The 18,449-nt window shown below is 44.6% G+C and overlaps 1 protein-coding gene across 3 annotated transcripts in view; it reads right to left on the bottom strand.

Annotated features, from left to right (window-relative positions):
- Positions 1-13,990, bottom strand: part of runx1 (RUNX family transcription factor 1) — a 47,839-nt gene extending 33,849 nt beyond the window's left edge. Inside the window, exons 1-2 of one of the 3 annotated variants that reach the window (XM_082962963.1) lie at positions 13,456-13,990; positions 12,732-12,933 (exon numbers count right to left, since the gene is read on the bottom strand). In XM_082962963.1, coding sequence (XP_082819089.1) covers positions 12,732-12,789 — 58 coding nt within the window. In that variant the 5' untranslated portion in view covers positions 12,790-12,933; positions 13,456-13,990. The remainder of the gene's footprint in view (positions 1-12,731; positions 12,934-13,455) is intronic. The other 2 variants (XM_045697855.2, XM_045697856.2) reach the window with 2 other exon arrangements.
- Positions 13,991-18,449: the final 4,459 nt, after the last annotated feature.

Below are 18,449 nucleotides of genomic sequence, written 5' to 3'. Positions count from 1 at the left end.
TGTGTGTGTTGTGTGTGTTGTGTGTGTGGTGTGGTGGTGTGTGTGGTGTGTGTGTGTGTGTGGTGTAGTGTGTGTGTGTAGTGTGTGTGTGTGTTGTGTGTGTGGTGTGTGGTGTGTGTGGTGTGGGTGTGTGTGTGGTGTGGGTGTGTGTGTGGTGTGGGTGTGTGTGTGGTGTGGGTGTGTGTGTGGTGTGGTGTGGGTGTGTGTGTGGTGTGTGTGTGTAGCAGAATCATGAAGAGCTAAATCAAAACACCTAATTCCTCTAGCAGACATGGTCAGTCAGACAGACATATAAACCAAGTCACCGTGGCTGGCCCAGATACTAACCCTAACCCAGGGCCGTGTTCACTTACACATAGTTACATCAGACATGGCATATGGTTGACATGTGACTGGCCGGGTATAGAAGCTTGGGTCATCTGCTAGATACATGAGCGTGTTAGCCCACCGAGCCTTGCTGAGTCTTGCTGTTGGGCCTATCACAGAGTTACTAGTCCTCAATGAACAATGATCCAGACGAGGATGAAGCACAGATGCACAGTATGCATGTGGGAGAGAATGTGTGTGTGTACGTGACTTTGAACTTATCTACATCTGAGTCATTTGTCTGACAAACAGATTTCCAGGGACAGGAGAGAGAGAGATAGAGACAGACAGAAAGAGTGAGACACATGTTGAGATAGATAGAGAGAGACGGAGAGAGACAGTGAGAGAGATAGAGAGAGACGGAGAGAGACAGTGAGAGATACAGAGAGAGACAGACAGAAAGAGTGAGACACATATTGAGATAGATAGAGAGAGACAGAGAGAGACAGAAAGAGTGAGACATATTGAGATAGACAGAGAGAGACAGCGAGAGAGACAGAGAGAGACGGAGAGAGTGAGACACATATTGAGATAGACAGAGATAGAGAGGGACAGAGAGAGACAGCGAGAGAGACAGAGAGAGACGGAGAGAGTGAGACACATGTTGAGATAGATAGAGAGAGCAAGCAAGAGGGAGAGGCCAGATCTCTTAATTAGCAGTTATGAAAATGTTTCCCATGTAAAGCAGTGTTTTGTGTGTTCTCATAATGCCTTACTATGGGTTACAATGACTCACTGTGCTGTACATCATCTTCCTCACACAAACACAAAGTGATGACCGTCTGTTGGGCGACCCTCTCTGTGAGTGCCCTAGTGCCTGTATTGAATAGTGTTGCTGTCCTTGCTGTAATGGTGAACAGATAGAGGAGAGTGAAGGGGAAGGAAGCAGAGCAGCTGTGTGTGTAAGGAGCCGTTAGGAGACAAGGACGTAATACACACACACACAATAATGTAACTGTTGCCTTAGATGAAAGTATCCCCAAGGCCTGTCAATCAAAGGACATCTCAGGAAACAGCTCTGTGAAAGTGCTCTGTTGTGTGTGTGTGTGTGTGTGTGTGTGTGTGTGTGTGTGTGTGTGTGTGTGTGATGTGTGTGTGTGTGTGTGTACAACGTTAGTGTGTGAGAGAGAATAGAAAGATAGACAGAGTGAGCCATCTGTTTTGCATATGGGTTAGCCATTCTGGTTAGCCACAGTCACCTCTCTATGTTACCACAGTCTGCCTACTACTGCTGATACACACAGAACTGCTTTACCCACAGCTTTACTACCACAGCACCACAGAGAGTTAGGACTCTATTACCCACAGCTTTACTACCACAGCACCACAGAGAGTTAGGACTCTATTACCCACAGCTTTACTACCACAGCACCACAGAGTGTTAGGGCTCTATTACCCACAGCTTTACTACCACAGCACCACAGAGTGTTAGGACTCTATTACCCACAGCTTTACTACCACAGCACCACAGAGTGTTAGGACTCTATTACCCACAGCTTTACTACCACAGCACCACAGAGTGTTAGGACTCTATTACCCACAGCTTTACTACCACAGCACCACAGAGTGTTAGGGCTCTATTACCCACAGCTTTACTACCACAGCACCACAGAGTGTTAGGGCTCTATTACCCACAGCTTTACTACCACAGCACCACAGAGTGTTAGGACTATATTACCCACAGCTTTACTACCACAGCACCACAGAGTGTTAGGACTCTATTACCCACAGCTTTACTACCACAGCACCATGGAGTATTAGGGCTCTATTACCCACAGCTTTACTACCACAGCACCACAGAGTGTTAGGGCTCTATTAGCCACAGCTTTACTACCACAGCACCACAGAGTGTTAGGACTCTATTACCCACAGCTTTACTACCACAGCACCACAGAGTGTTAGGGCTCTATTACCCACAGCTTTACTACCACAGCACCACAGAGTGTTAGGACTCTATTACCCACAGCTTTACTACCACAGCACCACAGAGTGTTAGGGCTCTATTACCCACAGCATTACTACCACAGCACCACAGAGTGTTAGGGCTCTATTAGCCACAGCTTTAATACCACAGCACCACAGAGTGTTAGGGCTCTATTAGCCACAGCTTTACTACCACAGCACCACAGAGTGTTAGGACTCTATTACCCACAGCTTTACTACCACAGCACCACAGAGTGTTAGGGCTCTATTACCCACAGCTTTACTACCACAGCACCACAGAGTGTTAGGACTCTATTACCCACAGCTTTACTACCACAGCACCACAGAGTGTTAGGGCTCTATTACCCACAGCTTTACTACCACAGCACCACAGAGTGTTAGGGCTCTATTAGCCACAGCTTTAATACCACAGCACCACAGAGTGTTAGGACTCTATTACCCACAGCTTTACTACCACAGCACCACAGAGTGTTAGGGCTCTATTACCCACAGCTTTACTACCACAGCACCACAGAGTGTTAGGGCTCTATTAGCCACAGCTTTACTACCACAGCACCACAGAGTGTTAGGGCTCTATTACCCACAGCTTTACTACCACAGCACCACAGAGTGTCAGGACTCTATTACCCACAGCTTTACTACCACAGCACCACAGAGTGTTAGGACTCTATTAGCCACAGCTTTAATACCACAGCACCACAGAGGGTTAGGACTCTATTACCCACAGCTTTACTACCACAGCACCACAGAGTGTTAGGGCTCTATTACCCACAGCATTACTACCACAGCACCACAGAGTGTTAGGACTCTATTACCCACAGCTTTACTACCACAGCACCACAGAGTGTTAGGACTCTATTACCCACAGCTTTACTACCACAGCACCACAGAGTGTTAGGACTCTATTACCCACAGCTTTACTACCACAGCACCACAGAGTGTTAGGGTTCTATTCAATCTGGATCGCTGAAGCCTTACAGACTGCCCAATAGAAATGAGAAGGGAATTTACGATATGCAGCGTTTACCATGAATGCTGTCGCTGCTAACGCCGGATCGTTTCCTTTACATTTCTATCACGCTGTAACGCTGAACTTCTGTGATACGCACTGAATAAAGCCCTTAGTGTGTGTGTGTGTGTGTGTGTGTGTGTGTGTGTGTGTGTGTGTGTGTGTGTGTGTGTGTGTGTGTGTGTGTGTGTGTGTGTGTGTGTGAGAGAGAGAGAGAGAGAAACAGAGAGAGTTAATGTGAGTGTACAGACAGACTGACGGATACCGTTATTTTTCACCCCTCACACCAGAATGTCTGGCAACAGGAAGAGAGAAGAGGAGGGAGAGGAGGAGGGAGATAGAGAGGAGGAGGGAGAGGAGGAGGGGGAGAGAGGAGGAGGGTAAAGTCTGACTGCATCTCTACTTATCAGCCCCACCAAACACACTCTGTGGTTTCACAATCTTACAGAACAACCCCCCCTTCCACACACACACACTTGCACCAACCTCCCATCCAAATATTTCACAGTGAACTATTTTCAACAGCAATAACTGCAGAGAGAGTTTATCCTTGCCACTGTCGCCTTCGCTTGGCTTTCTATGACAAAGGCATTCGTATTAAGTGCTCTGTTTCATATAGACTCAATTCCTCTGTTTTATACATACTCATACCTGTTTTATATAGACTGAACCCCTCTGTTTTATATAGACTCAATTCCTCTGTTTTATACATACTCATACCTGTTTTATATAGACTGAACCCCTCTGTTTTATATAGACTCAATTCCTCTGTTTTATACATACTCATACCTGTTTTATATAGACTGAACCCCTCTGTTTTATATAGACTCAATTCCTCTGTTTTATACATACTCATACTTGTTTTATATAGACTGAACCCCTCTGTTTTATATAGACTCAATTCCTCTGTTTTATATAGACTGAACCCCTCTGTTTTATATAGACTCAACCCCTCTGTTTTATATAGACTGAACCCCTCTGTTTTATATAGACTGAACCCCTCTGTTTCATATAGACTCAATCCCTTTGTTTTATATAGACTCAATCCCTCTGTTTCACATAGACTCAATCCCTCTGTTTTATATAGACTCAATCCCTCTGTTTCATATAGACTCAATCCCTCTGTTTTATATAGACTCAATCCCTCTGTTTTATATAGACTCAACCCCTCTGTTTTATATAGACTGAACCCCTCTGTTTTATATAGACTCAACCCCTCTGTTTTATATAGACTGAACCCCTCTGTTTTATATAGACTCAACCCCTCTGTTTTATATAGACTCAATCCCTCTGTTTTATATAGACTGAACCCCTCTGTTTTATATAGACTGAACCCCTCTGCTTCCAATACTCAACCCCTCTGTTTTATATAGACTGAACCCCTCTGCTTCACATAGACTCAATCCCTCTGTTTTATATAGAGTCAATCCCTCTGTTTTATATAGACTGAACCCCTCTGCTTCACATAGACTCAATCCCTCTGTTTTATATAGACTCAATCCCTCTGCTTCACATAGACTCAATCCCTCTGTTTTATATAGACTCAAATCTTCTGTTTCACATAGACTCAAATCTTCTGTTTCACATAGACTCAATCCCTCTGTTTCACATAGACTCAATCCCTCTGTTTTATATAGACTCAATCCCTCTGTTTTATATAGACTCAATCCCTCTGTTTCACATAGACTCAATCCCTCTGTTTCACATAGACTCAATCCCTCTGTTTTATATAGACTCAACCCCTCTGTTTTATATAGACTCAACCCCTCTGTTTTATATAGACTCAACCCCTCTGTTTTATATAGACTCAATCCCTCTGTTTTATATAGACTCAATCCCTCTGTTTTATATAGACTGAACCCCTCTGTTTTATATAGACTCAACCCCTCTGTTTTATATAGACTGAACCCCTCTGTTTTATATAGACTGAACCCCTCTGTTTTATATAGACTCAACCCCTCTGTTTTATATAGACTGAAACCCTCTGTTTTATATAGACTGAACCCCTCTGCTTCACATAGACTCAACCCCTCTGTTTTATATAGACTGAACCCCTCTGTTTTATATAGACTCAACCCCTCTGTTTTATATAGACTGAACCCCTCTGTTTTATATAGACTGAACCCCTCTGTTTCATATAGACTCAATCCCTTTGTTTTATATAGACTCAATCCCTCTGTTTCACATAGACTCAATCCCTCTGTTTTATATAGACTCAATCCCTCTGTTTTATATAGACTCAATCCCTCTGTTTTATATAGACTCAACCCCTCTGTTTTATATAGACTCAATCCCTCTGTTTTATATAGACTGAACCCCTCTGTTTTATATAGACTGAACCCCTCTGCTTCCAATACTCAACCCCTCTGTTTTATATAGACTGAACCCCTCTGCTTCACATAGACTCAATCCCTCTGTTTTATATAGACTGAACCCCTCTGCTTCACATAGACTCAATCCCTCTGTTTTATATAGAGTCAATCCCTCTGTTTTATATAGACTGAACCCCTCTGCTTCACATAGACTCAATCCCTCTGTTTTATATAGACTCAAATCTTCTGTTTCACATAGACTCAAATCTTCTGTTTCACATAGACTCAATCCCTCTGTTTCACATAGACTCAATCCCTCTGTTTCATATAGACTCAATCCCTTTGTTTTATATAGACTCAATCCCTCTGTTTCACATAGACTCAATCCCTCTGTTTTATATAGACTCAATCCCTCTGTTTTATATAGACTCAATCCCTCTGTTTTATATAGACTCAACCCCTCTGTTTTATATAGACTCAATCCCTCTGTTTTATATAGACTGAATCCCTCTGTTTTATATAGACTGAACCCCTCTGCTTCCAATACTCAACCCCTCTGTTTTATATAGACTGAACCCCTCTGCTTCACATAGACTCAATCCCTCTGTTTTATATAGACTGAACCCCTCTGCTTCACATAGACTCAATCCCTCTGTTTTATATAGAGTCAATCCCTCTGTTTTATATAGACTGAACCCCTCTGCTTCACATAGACTCAATCCCTCTGTTTTATATAGACTCAAATCTTCTGTTTCACATAGACTCAAATCTTCTGTTTCACATAGACTCAATCCCTCTGTTTCACATAGACTCAATCCCTCTGTTTTATATAGACTCAATCCCTCTGTTTTATATAGACTGAAACCCTCTGTTTTATATAGACTGAACCCCTCTGCTTCACATAGACTCAACCCCTCTGTTTTATATAGACTGAACCCCTCTGTTTTATATAGACTCAACCCCTCTGTTTTATATAGACTGAACCCCTCTGTTTTATATAGACTGAACCCCTCTGTTTCATATAGACTCAATCCCTTTGTTTTATATAGACTCAATCCCTCTGTTTCACATAGACTCAATCCCTCTGTTTTATATAGACTCAATCCCTCTGTTTTATATAGACTCAATCCCTCTGTTTTATATAGACTCAACCCCTCTGTTTTATATAGACTCAATCCCTCTGTTTTATATAGACTGAACCCCTCTGTTTTATATAGACTGAACCCCTCTGCTTCCAATACTCAACCCCTCTGTTTTATATAGACTGAACCCCTCTGCTTCACATAGACTCAATCCCTCTGTTTTATATAGACTGAACCCCTCTGCTTCACATAGACTCAATCCCTCTGTTTTATATAGAGTCAATCCCTCTGTTTTATATAGACTGAACCCCTCTGCTTCACATAGACTCAATCCCTCTGTTTTATATAGACTCAAATCTTCTGTTTCACATAGACTCAAATCTTCTGTTTCACATAGACTCAATCCCTCTGTTTCACATAGACTCAATCCCTCTGTTTCATATAGACTCAATCCCTTTGTTTTATATAGACTCAATCCCTCTGTTTCACATAGACTCAATCCCTCTGTTTTATATAGACTCAATCCCTCTGTTTTATATAGACTCAATCCCTCTGTTTTATATAGACTCAACCCCTCTGTTTTATATAGACTCAATCCCTCTGTTTTATATAGACTGAACCCCTCTGTTTTATATAGACTGAACCCCTCTGCTTCCAATACTCAACCCCTCTGTTTTATATAGACTGAACCCCTCTGCTTCACATAGACTCAATCCCTCTGTTTTATATAGACTGAACCCCTCTGCTTCACATAGACTCAATCCCTCTGTTTTATATAGAGTCAATCCCTCTGTTTTATATAGACTGAACCCCTCTGCTTCACATAGACTCAATCCCTCTGTTTTATATAGACTCAAATCTTCTGTTTCACATAGACTCAAATCTTCTGTTTCACATAGACTCAATCCCTCTGTTTCACATAGACTCAATCCCTCTGTTTTATATAGACTCAATCCCTCTGTTTTATATAGACTCAATCCCTCTGTTTCACATAGACTCAATCCCTCTGTTTCACATAGACTCAATCCCTCTGTTTTATATAGACTCAACCCCTCTGTTTTATATAGACTGAACCCCTCTGTTTTATATAGACTCAACCCCTCTGTTTTATATAGACTCAATCCCTCTGTTTTATATAGACTCAATCCCTCTGTTTTATATAGACTGAACCCCTCTGTTTTATATAGACTCAACCCCTCTGTTTTATATAGACTGAACCCCTCTGTTTTATATAGACTGAACCCCTCTGCTTCACATAGACTCAACCCCTCTGTTTTATATCGACTGAACCCCTCTGCTTCACATAGACTCAATCCCTCTGTTTTATATAGACTCAATCTCTCTGTTTCACATAGACTCAATCCCTCTGTTTTATATAGACTGAACCCCTCTGCTTCACATAGACTCAATCCCTCTGTTTTATATAGACTCAATCCCTCTGTTTCATATAGACTCAATCCCTCTGTTTCATATAGACTCAATCCCTCTGTTTCACATAGACTCAATCCCTCTGTTTTATATAGACTCAATCCCTCTGTTTCACATAGACTCAATCCCTCTGTTTCATATAGACTCAATCCCTCTGTTTTATATAGACTCAATCCCTCTGTTTCACATAGACTCAATCCCTCTGTTTCACATAGACTCAATCCCTCTGTTTCACATAGACTCAATCCCTCTGTTTCACATAGACTCAATCCCTCTGTTTCACATAGACTCAATCCCTCTGTTTCACATAGACTCAATCCCTCTGTTTCATATAGACTCAATCCCTCTGTTTCACATAGACTCAATCCCTCTGTTTCATATAGACTCAATCCCTCTGTTTTATATAGATTCAATCCCTCTGTTTCACATAGACTCAATCCCTCTGTTTCACATAGACTCAATCCCTCTGTTTCATATAGACTCAATCCCTCTGTTTTATATAGACTCAATCCCTCTGTTTCATATAGACTGAACCCCTCTGTTTTATATAGACTCAATCCCTCTGTTTTATATAGACTCAATCCCTCTGTTTCATATAGACTCAATCCCTCTGTTTTATATAGACTCAATCCCTCTGTTTCATATAGACTCAAACCCTCTGTTTTATATAGACTCCATCCCTTTGTTTCATATAGACTCACACCTTCTGTTTCATGTACTTTAAAGTACTACTTAAGTAGTTTTTGGGGGTATCTGTAATTTACTATTTATTTTTACTTTTCCTTCACTACATTCCTAAAGAAAATAATGTACTTTTTACTCCATACATTTTCCCTGACACCCAAAAGTACTTGTTACATTTTGACAGGAAAATTGTCCAATTCACACACTTATCAAGAGAACATCCCTGGTCATCTCTACTGCCTCTGATCTGGCGGCTCACTAACACAAATACTTTGTTTGTAAATGATGTCTGAGTGTTGAAGTGTGCCCCTGGCTATCTATCAATAAAAATAAAAATATACAATTGTGCCGTCTTGTTTGCTTAATATAAGGAATTTGACATGGTTTTACTTTTACTTTTGATACTTAAGTACATTTTAGCAATTCTATTTACTTTTGATACTTAAGTATATTTTAAACCAAATTCTTTCAGACTTTTACTCAAGGAGAATTTTACTGGGCGACTCACTTTTACTTGAGTCATTTTCTATTAAGATATCTTTACTTTTACTCAAGTATGAAAATTGAGTACTTTTTCCACCACTGGACTCAATCCCTCTATTTCTTCCTTTCTTCTGTCTACTACAGGACAGTGTCTATCGAATAGCGTCTACTCGTAATGGCTCCACGTTCATCTCTGTACGCACGCACGCACACACACACACACACACACACACACACACACACACACACACACGGCCAATCTGACCAGGTGCCTAAGTCTCTTCCATCGGACAGCACAGCAGAGGTAAGAGCACCACGTTCATCTCTGCTCCGGTGTCTTAATGTACCCTTGTCCAGCGAGAGAGGCAGCGGTCAATACCTTGGCCTGGACACTGACGCTCGATAGTGGACGGTCTGTCTCTCTGTCTGTCTGTTTGTCCAGAGCTGCTCAATAACCCTGCCTCCAGCCGCAGTCCCAAGACCATAGATACTGTAGGACTCAGGCGGACTCTGTGGAGAACCGTTCTATCAATACCTTTACTGCAGCTGTTTGCATATCTATCGGAATCAATACAACTGTAGCAATTCCTAATTCGTGGGTATTTGGTTCCATTTCCATGACTTCACAGGCAGATTGTTCTCATGTAAAAACAGAGGCCTCTGCCTCGGTCGGTCTGGTCCAACACATAGAGCCATGGCTGGGTCTCTAGGCCTGGTGAACTGGTAACCCAGCAGGGCTGTACAGGGACCAGTTATGTAGAGGTACTCTATTAGAAACACAGAGACCCAGTGGGGGCCACAGGGACAGGACACTCAATAGAGACACACAAACACAGACATGCAAATTACATGGCCTCACACAAACAGTTTCACACACGCATGCTAAAACACATAATGAGTAAATAAGCACGAGAAGGAAGGGGGCTCTGTTTGCCCATTTCAAGGGACAAAGTTCAATCCCATCCACCCCACTACATCCCTCGCCTCCCCCTCAAACACATCTCTCTTAAAACCCAGCATATCTGGCCTGCCTCTCTCCATCACCCATATCCTCTCTGTCACCCCTCTCTCCATGTGCCCCCATACACACACCTGCCATAACAGAGAGATGTATGTGTGTGTATGTATTCTTGGGTGTGTCACTATGCTCTTGAGACAGAGCATGAAATGTACTGTGCTGCACAGTGTGCGTGTGCGCTTGTGTGTGTGCATGTGTGAGGGAGCATCCCCTGTATGCGTGAATCAGTATGTAGCAGGCCCCAGCTCTCCAATCGCTCTGTTTCCTCCTGCTGGTCCTGGAGGCCCCTGATAACCACAATCAGGCCTGTACAGACCCCTCACTGAGGTGTGTGAGAGAGTATGAGTGAGTGTGTGTGTGTGTGTGTGTATCAGGGCCTGGCAGGCAGGTCGCGGGCCGAGAGACCCAGAGAGAAGCCAAGGTCAAGGGGTTGCGAGGCGTAAATCGCCCCTCGTTGGGTGACAGAAAAGCAGCAAAACAACCTTCAGAACTACAAGTTTGATGCAGACCACATAGAGAAATATGGTGCATGAACAAGTGGGAAAGGAGGGAGGATGGAGAGACGGAATGGATGGAGAGGAGAAGAGGAGAGAGAGAGAGATGAAGGTCAAAGGTCAGGCTGAAATGAGAAGCGAGGTTAAGAACATCGAGTACGAGGTTTTGGTGTTTGTGTGAGTAGGGAACGGAGTAGGAACAGAAAGTTGTGAAGTTTATCTGTCCGTCTCCATAGAACACGTTTTATCTTTCAGGACAAAACCTTGGTGGTGTGAGACTGAGACAAGAGAGAGATTAGATCCTAACTGAAGATTAACTGACCACGCAGTGATTACACACACACACACACACACACACACACACACACACACACACACACACACACACACACACACACACACACACACACACACACACACACACACACACACACACACACACACCGCACACACACACACAGAAAGACAGAGAAAGACACACACACACACACACACACACACACAGAAAGACAGAGAAAGACACACACAAGTAAAAACACCCCACTGGATTTTTCATTGTCTTTTCACATCTCTGTCTGAGAAAGTTATCACACACACTTATGCATGTTCCTGTATGTGAACCTGCATCGGGTCCTGCAGATACACTTCCTGTGCTAACTGACAACTTCTACAGAGAGAAGCTCAGCACACACACACACACACACACACGCACACACACACACACACAAAATGCGGCAGGAAACTCAGGATCCCATCTCGAGCTTTTTCTCAGAAATAGACTCCAACAAAGTGCCTGCTCACTCAGTTACCTGACTGACATGTTGATGTCAGAGCTAACTTTTCCTCAGCTAACAGAGATATTATTTTGGGCCATAAGGCAAGAGCTTGTCAACTCCTTTTCTCACACCTGGTTCTTTGTCACCCACTGTCTCTACTTTCCGTAGAGGAGGTATATACATGACATATGCTCTCGTTCACTAACTGCTCTGAGGAGAAAACAGAAGTGAGCCGAGGTGAGGTGAGCTCCAAACAGGAACGAGGATGACGGAAAAAAGAAAGTCACATCTGCAAGTTTCTAAAATCAGTTTTTACCCACTGATGATCCAAAAAGATGAACATGCGCACTCACACACGCACGCACACACACACACACGCATGCACGCACGCGCGCACGCACACGCACACACACACACACACACACACACACACACACACACACACACACACACACACACTAACTACGTGGGACAGCTGCAGTGTCTGGAGATGGTGAGTGTTGACTTACACAGCAGGCAGGAATGCATCTTCTCTCCTCCCTCCTCTCTCCTCCCTCTCCCTCTCTCCTCCCTCCTCTCTCCTCCCTCTCTCTTCCCCTCCTCTCTCTTCTCCTCACTTCTCAATATTGTTTGACTTAAAACAATTACAAAGCCCCCGAACACACAGTCGACACCACAAACCCCACATCTCGAATATATTTCACAGTACAGATCCAGCCACAAGATGTAAAAACTACAGTAAAATAGTAACCAGTAGGGAGGGTTTGGCCGGCAGGGATATCCTTGTCTCATCGCGCACTAGCGACTCCTGTGGCGGGCCGGGCGCAGTGCATGCTGACCAGGTCGCCAAGTGTACGGTGTTTCCTCCAACACATTGGTGCGGCTGGCTTCCGGGTTGGATGTGAAATGTGTCAAGAAGTAGTGCGGCTAGGTTGGGTTGTGTTTCAGAGGACGCATGGCTCTCGACCTTCGCCTCTCCCGAGTTTGTACGGGAGTTGCAGCGATGAGACAAGACTGTAACTACCAATTGGATACCATGAAAATTGGGGAGAAAAAAGGGGTAAAAAAAATAATACAAAAATAGCAACCAGAACTACAATACCCATACACACATCTACTGTACGTCTGCACTCACCCCTGATGAAGCATGGCTGGTAGGATGACATGGATTCAAAGATGCTGTTTGATGCCATGGCAACGCTCCCGGTAAAAGTCCTAGCAACGCTACCGCACTTCTGGAACACACGGTTCTCTGCTATGTCCAGTGCTCTGATGTTCTGATCCGTTCCTCCTTCCTCTTCTTTATTTGGATGGGGGGGGGATTTCAAAACTGATTCCTGACATGCAAACACACACAGGCCACAGGGTCAGAGAGAATCAGTTAAAGTTCTCCCACCCACAGATCAACATCAATACAGACAACATCCCAACACTACCGACCACATCTTGATGGAACTGTGTAACTGTTATGTAGAGATGAAAACTGCTTTATGAATGCACAACAAACTCAAAAACACAAATCTCTCCCCATTCCTGACCCCCAGGTCACCCCAGGTTGGCGATGCAGGGAAGATGCTCTCTCCCTGGGTAAAGAACAGAGCTCAGGGACCCCAAATCCCTGGATCCCTGAGGGGCTATGGTGGTGGTGTGCACCAACTCCTTGAGAGAGAGCTACATTTGTTCCAGCCCAACAATAACACAGCTGATTCAATCATCCAAGGTCTTGATGATTAGTTGATCAGCTGAATCAGATGTGTTAGTGCTGAACTGGACCAGAAGCATTACATACACTCTGTAGTTCTCTTGGACCAGGGCTGGTGTCCGCTGGGTGGAGGAGGCTGTGGTTTAAGGGCTCTTACCCTCCAGAAGTGGCCTGATCCTGGGATGAGAGGTGGTGAGGTAGTCCCTCCCTGTGGTTTCAGAGGATCACTAACCTCTGGCTGAGTCACACGCTGTAATCCAACCTAGCCAATCTCTCTCTCTCACACACTCCTTACTCTCCCTCCTCTCTTTCTCGTTCTCACTTATCCTCCTTACTCTTCTCTCTCTTTCACTGTCTTTCTTTACGTGTTTCTAGCTCCTTCTCTCTCCCTCCTCTCACCTCTCTCCGGCGGTGATTGGATTGTAGCCGCCTCCTGTCTGGTCACAGCTCTGGTTTGTGGTCGAGTGGTTGGACCACGGTCGGTCTCTCCAAACCCCAGCGGCGGCTTCAACTGTTCCCCTCGAGGAAAAAAGAGCCAGGGCTCAAGCCCATTGGGCGAGGACGGTCACGTGATCCTCAGAGTGAGCGACTCTCTTTTTGTGGCGTTGTTTTGTTTTGGTTTAATCTGGTATTGTGGCTTTACTCAGCCACCTCACCTGCCCTCTGCCTGACCAACTGTTAGCACTGGGGAAGTGACTGTGGATACAGTTTAGAGAGAGACAGAGGGAGAGAGTGGGAGAGAGCGAGAGAGGTTAAAGAGAGAGAGGGAGAGAGAGAGCGTATGTGCCTGTGTTTGTCTGTGGTTTTTGCAAAAGAGAGAGAGAGAGAGAGAGAGAGAGAGAGAGAAAGGGTGAGCATGTGTGTATTTAGAAAGAGAGAAAGGTGAGTCGCCCACACAAAGCCTACCCATGCAAATCTCTCTCCAGGAGGACACACAATTACCCCTGTGTGTGTGTGTGTTTGTTTGTGTGACGGTTTGGGCACCTGAAGCCTCGCACAATTTACATGCCATCTTTTCATATCACAGTCCCATTTCCTCATGTTGTGACAGGATAATAGAGAAAGAGCGGGAGAGCAAAAGAGAGGGAGAGAGAGAGAGGGGAAAAGGAGAGGGAGCAAGTGAAAGAGCTAGATAGCAGGGAAGTAGAGAGTGTGAGAGTGAAAGTAAAGGAGGGGGAAGACAGAGAGAAAGAGAGGGAGGATGTGGCCACAAACGATGGTAACACTGTTTCCTGGATGTGAAGAGTATTCAACTGTCACCTAATGATGTGCTTTCTGACAGTTTCATACTTCACTCCTGTAAGCCCCCATTCAGTCATGTAAAGATAACGTAAAACTGCTCTGCGGGTTAACTAACTACCTACCACTAAACTAGAAAAGTTCTATCGACTTCTATGGCCACAGTTTCGTCAAGCCTCGACCTTGTTCTGATGAGGGTGATTTATCCAGCCAGGTCACCCGTGATAAAAGTCAGTATTCAACGTCCATCCATATCTGAGGACGTCAGGAGATGATGTGGAAACCGGCCAGTAGGGGCAACAGTGAGTGCTGGCTGTTACCTTCAAGTAGGTTTCAGTTTTGCTAGGGTATTGTGGACGGGGATGTAAGCATCTGCCTCTGATTCCAAAGGTTGCAAGTTTGAATTGTTTTTGATATTTTTGTTTTAAGCCTATGCCAAACCTTAACCCTTACCTTAACCATTAGGAGTTAGTGCCTAAGCTTAACCTTAAACACTTCGAAATTTGACGTTTGCAACAACTTTGAAGTTTGCGAAACATGGTTGAATGTCTAATTCTGACGTGAGACTGTGAGAGCTAGTTGGATTTATCTGAACACGTGTGTATATGTGTTTGTCTGTTGATTTTAATAGTAGGGCTGGGATGTGAGTGTGTGTGTGTGTTGGGGTTAATTGTAGGGCTGGGATGTGAGTGTGTGTGTGTTGGGGTTAATAGTAGGGCTGGGATGTGAGTGTGTGTGTGTGTTATGGTTAATTGTAGGGCTGGGATGTGAGTGTGTGTGTGTTGGGGTTAATTGTAGGGCTGGGATGTGAGTGTGTGAGCGTGTCCAGGTCAGTGTACACCTGCTCTAATGAAGGCTGAAATTGCATTGTTTAGGGGGCGGGACCAAATCACCCCCACCCCCCACACCTGTACCACCATGCCTCCAATCTCACCTTAGACACGCCCCTCACAGCCATTCAGCCATCTGGGCTTCAGGGGTGAGAGGGAGGGAAGGGTGACCGGGTGTGGATGTCATCAGTTGGCCGAGACAGCTGCGTCCCCACCCTCTCTGCCTTAAGCTTAATATACACACATGCACAGATACAGTATACTTCCTGAAGAATCCGATCTGTCTTCGTCTCAATGTAGTCCGAGCCCAAACGGAAGACTCTGAGACGCGCTGAGGGAACACAGCAGGACTAGCATGACCTTTGACCCCCTACAGACACAACACAACCTCCAGCTGCAGCTTCCTGGGTCATCTGGAGGTCAGACTGGGTCACGGGTCAGGGGTCAGACGGGGTGGGGTCTTATGTCAGCCAGAGAGGGGGATGAGAGACGGAGATACGTGGAAGAGATGTAGTGACTATAAAGAGAAAGAATAAGGCAGAAGGAGAATAAATCAGACGGAGAGAGAGAGATTTGGAGAAGAGGCGGATGTTTCTGATAGACACAGCTGTCAGTGAGACCTCTCCATACAGGCACAACCGCCCATGGCGCTCCCACGACACAGCTTCCACCCCCTGGGCCTGGGACAAAAGTGTGGAGGAGATGCTTTAAAAGTAGGATATAAGATAGTAGGATATACAATACTGTGGGACCACTGCATACCTATATAAATATGGGACCCATTAAAACAGCAGAGATTGTGTGTCTATAGCAGCTACATTGTGCAGTAGTAAAATGAAGCTATACATATATCATCCTGAGAGTAAATCTCTCAGCTCAGCAGGTATACCATAGTAAAGAGGCCCAGCCTGTTGAGCTCATGGAGGTGGGAAAGCAGGGGACTTTCCTGAGCGTGACTCCCAGGCCCGGCCCCTCCCAGCTGGGTTAGGTCTGCTGCAGGACCTCCCTACCTTTCTCCCACAGAACAGAGAGAGGGAGGAAAGAGGAGGATAGAAAAAAAAGAGGAAGGGAGGAGAAGGAGACAGAGGAGCTATAGGACAGGAGGATAAGGACAAGGTCAGAGAGAGGGAAAAAGAGAGAAAAAGAGAGAGGAGGGGAATTCTCAAAGTGTGCTGTCCTGTCTGTCTGAGAGGGACTGGTTTCTGACTCACCCTCCCACTCACACTGGAATCCCAGCAGGTGCCCCCCCGTCTCTCTCTCGTTGTCTGTATCTCTCTCCCCCTATACTCCACTCCAACCTCTCTCTCTCCTTCTCTCTCTTCTGTTCATGAACATTTAAAAAATTATTAATGTACACAACAATAAAACATTTATCTGTTATGAATTATTCTGGGGTCACAGGTCAATAGGAGTGGTGGGATCCAGAGATGTCTGGGAATATCAGGGCTTGTGGATGGCTGACCTGATGGAGAGTGAAGATCTGGGAGAATATGGATGGGATTCTTCCATAAGGTCAGGGAGAGGGTGAGAGGGAGTGAGGGAGAGGGTGAGAGGGAGTGAGGGAGAGGGTGAGAGGGAGTGGACATTTATACTATGGTTGTCTGTACATGCCACAGTGATGAGAACTCAATCACACTTTACTTGACCCTTCTGTTAGAAGGCCTACATAACACCATCATTAGAATGGTAGAACAGAGATCATAATATAAGGAATATAGTTTTCATAAGAAATAGGCAGGCAGAAAATACTGGGAAAAGGCCTCACTGAGTTTTGGCAGAGAGTCTTACTAAGGAACAACTTAACCAGCAGGCTTGTAAACAATCCCAGACATTCAGCGGGGGTGGTGTGTGTGTGTGTGTGGTGTGTGTGTGTGTGTGTGTGTGTGTGTGTGTGTGTGTGGTGTGTGTGTGTGTGTGTGCGTGCGTGTTTGTGTGTGTAGGGATTGGGCAGTGTGTGTGTGTGTGTGTGTGTGTGTGTGTGTGTGTGTGTGTGTGTGTGTGTGTGTGTGTGTGTGTGTGTGCATGAGTGTGTGTGCATGAGTGTGTGTGCGTGTTAATGAGTGTTAAATAACCCTTTCTGTAACAGGACAAGGGGTCAGATCACTTACTGGCAGTCTGCGTGACACACTGGCGGCTCAGTGTGTGTGTGTGTGTGTGTGTGTGTGTGTGTGTGTGTGTGTGTGTGTGTGTGTGTGTGTGTGTGTGTGTGTGTGTGTGTGTGTGGGAATCTTAACCACCAACACACACTTAACTGTCACCAGCTTGGCATGGGCTCAAACAGTTGGTGTCATATACTCACAGGTAAGAGAGAAAAGAGAGAGAGAGAGAGGGAACAAGACAGAGAGAGAGAGAGAAAGAGAGCAACCTCTTTTGTGTCTTTAACAAAGAATTCAGAAATGCTTTGATCTCTAGAGCCCTGTATTCTGGAAACACACAATGATTTTGGCTGACCCTGGTCACGACCCCAAGGCTGTCTCAGGGAGAGTTGGGATAGGGGTTAGGGTTAAAAAAAAAAGTTAAATCGAACCTTTATTTAACTAGGCAAGTTAGTTAAGAATAAATTCTTATTTACAATGACGGCCTACCCCGGCCAAACCCGGACGACGCTGGGCCAATTGTGTGCCGCCCTATGGGACTACCAATCACGGCCGGATGTGATGCTGCCTGGGTTAAGTTAAGGAGTTAGGTTAAAGGGTTAGGGTCAGGGGAAGGGTTAGCTAAAAGGGTTAGGGTTAGGTGAAGGGTTAGATAACATGCTAAGTAGTTGCAAAGTAGTTAAACATTTATAAGTAGTTGAAAAGTTGCTAATATGCTAAAGTTGTCCATGATGAGATTTAAACTCACAACCTTTGGGTTGCTAGACTTTCCTGTTAGACGGTGACCCATCCACCCCAACCAACCACCCTACTTTCCTTTTTGCCATCTGTCTTACATAACCATACCAAACGTAACATATCATACTACTGTCTACTGAGTGTCCCGGATGTACATTTGCTATGTTACGTATAGTCTATGAGACCAGGCTGTAGACACTTGTGTGAAATAGGACAAATATTAGCACCCTCCAAATGATCATTATTAT

The sequence above is a fragment of the Salmo salar genome, chromosome 16 (assembly GCF_965601325.2).
Source record: "Salmo salar chromosome 16, fSalSal1, whole genome shotgun sequence".
NCBI lineage: Eukaryota > Metazoa > Chordata > Actinopteri > Salmoniformes > Salmonidae > Salmo > Salmo salar.
Note: the sequence above shows the minus strand (reverse complement) of the source record. Positions and strands in the feature narration are given on the sequence as shown.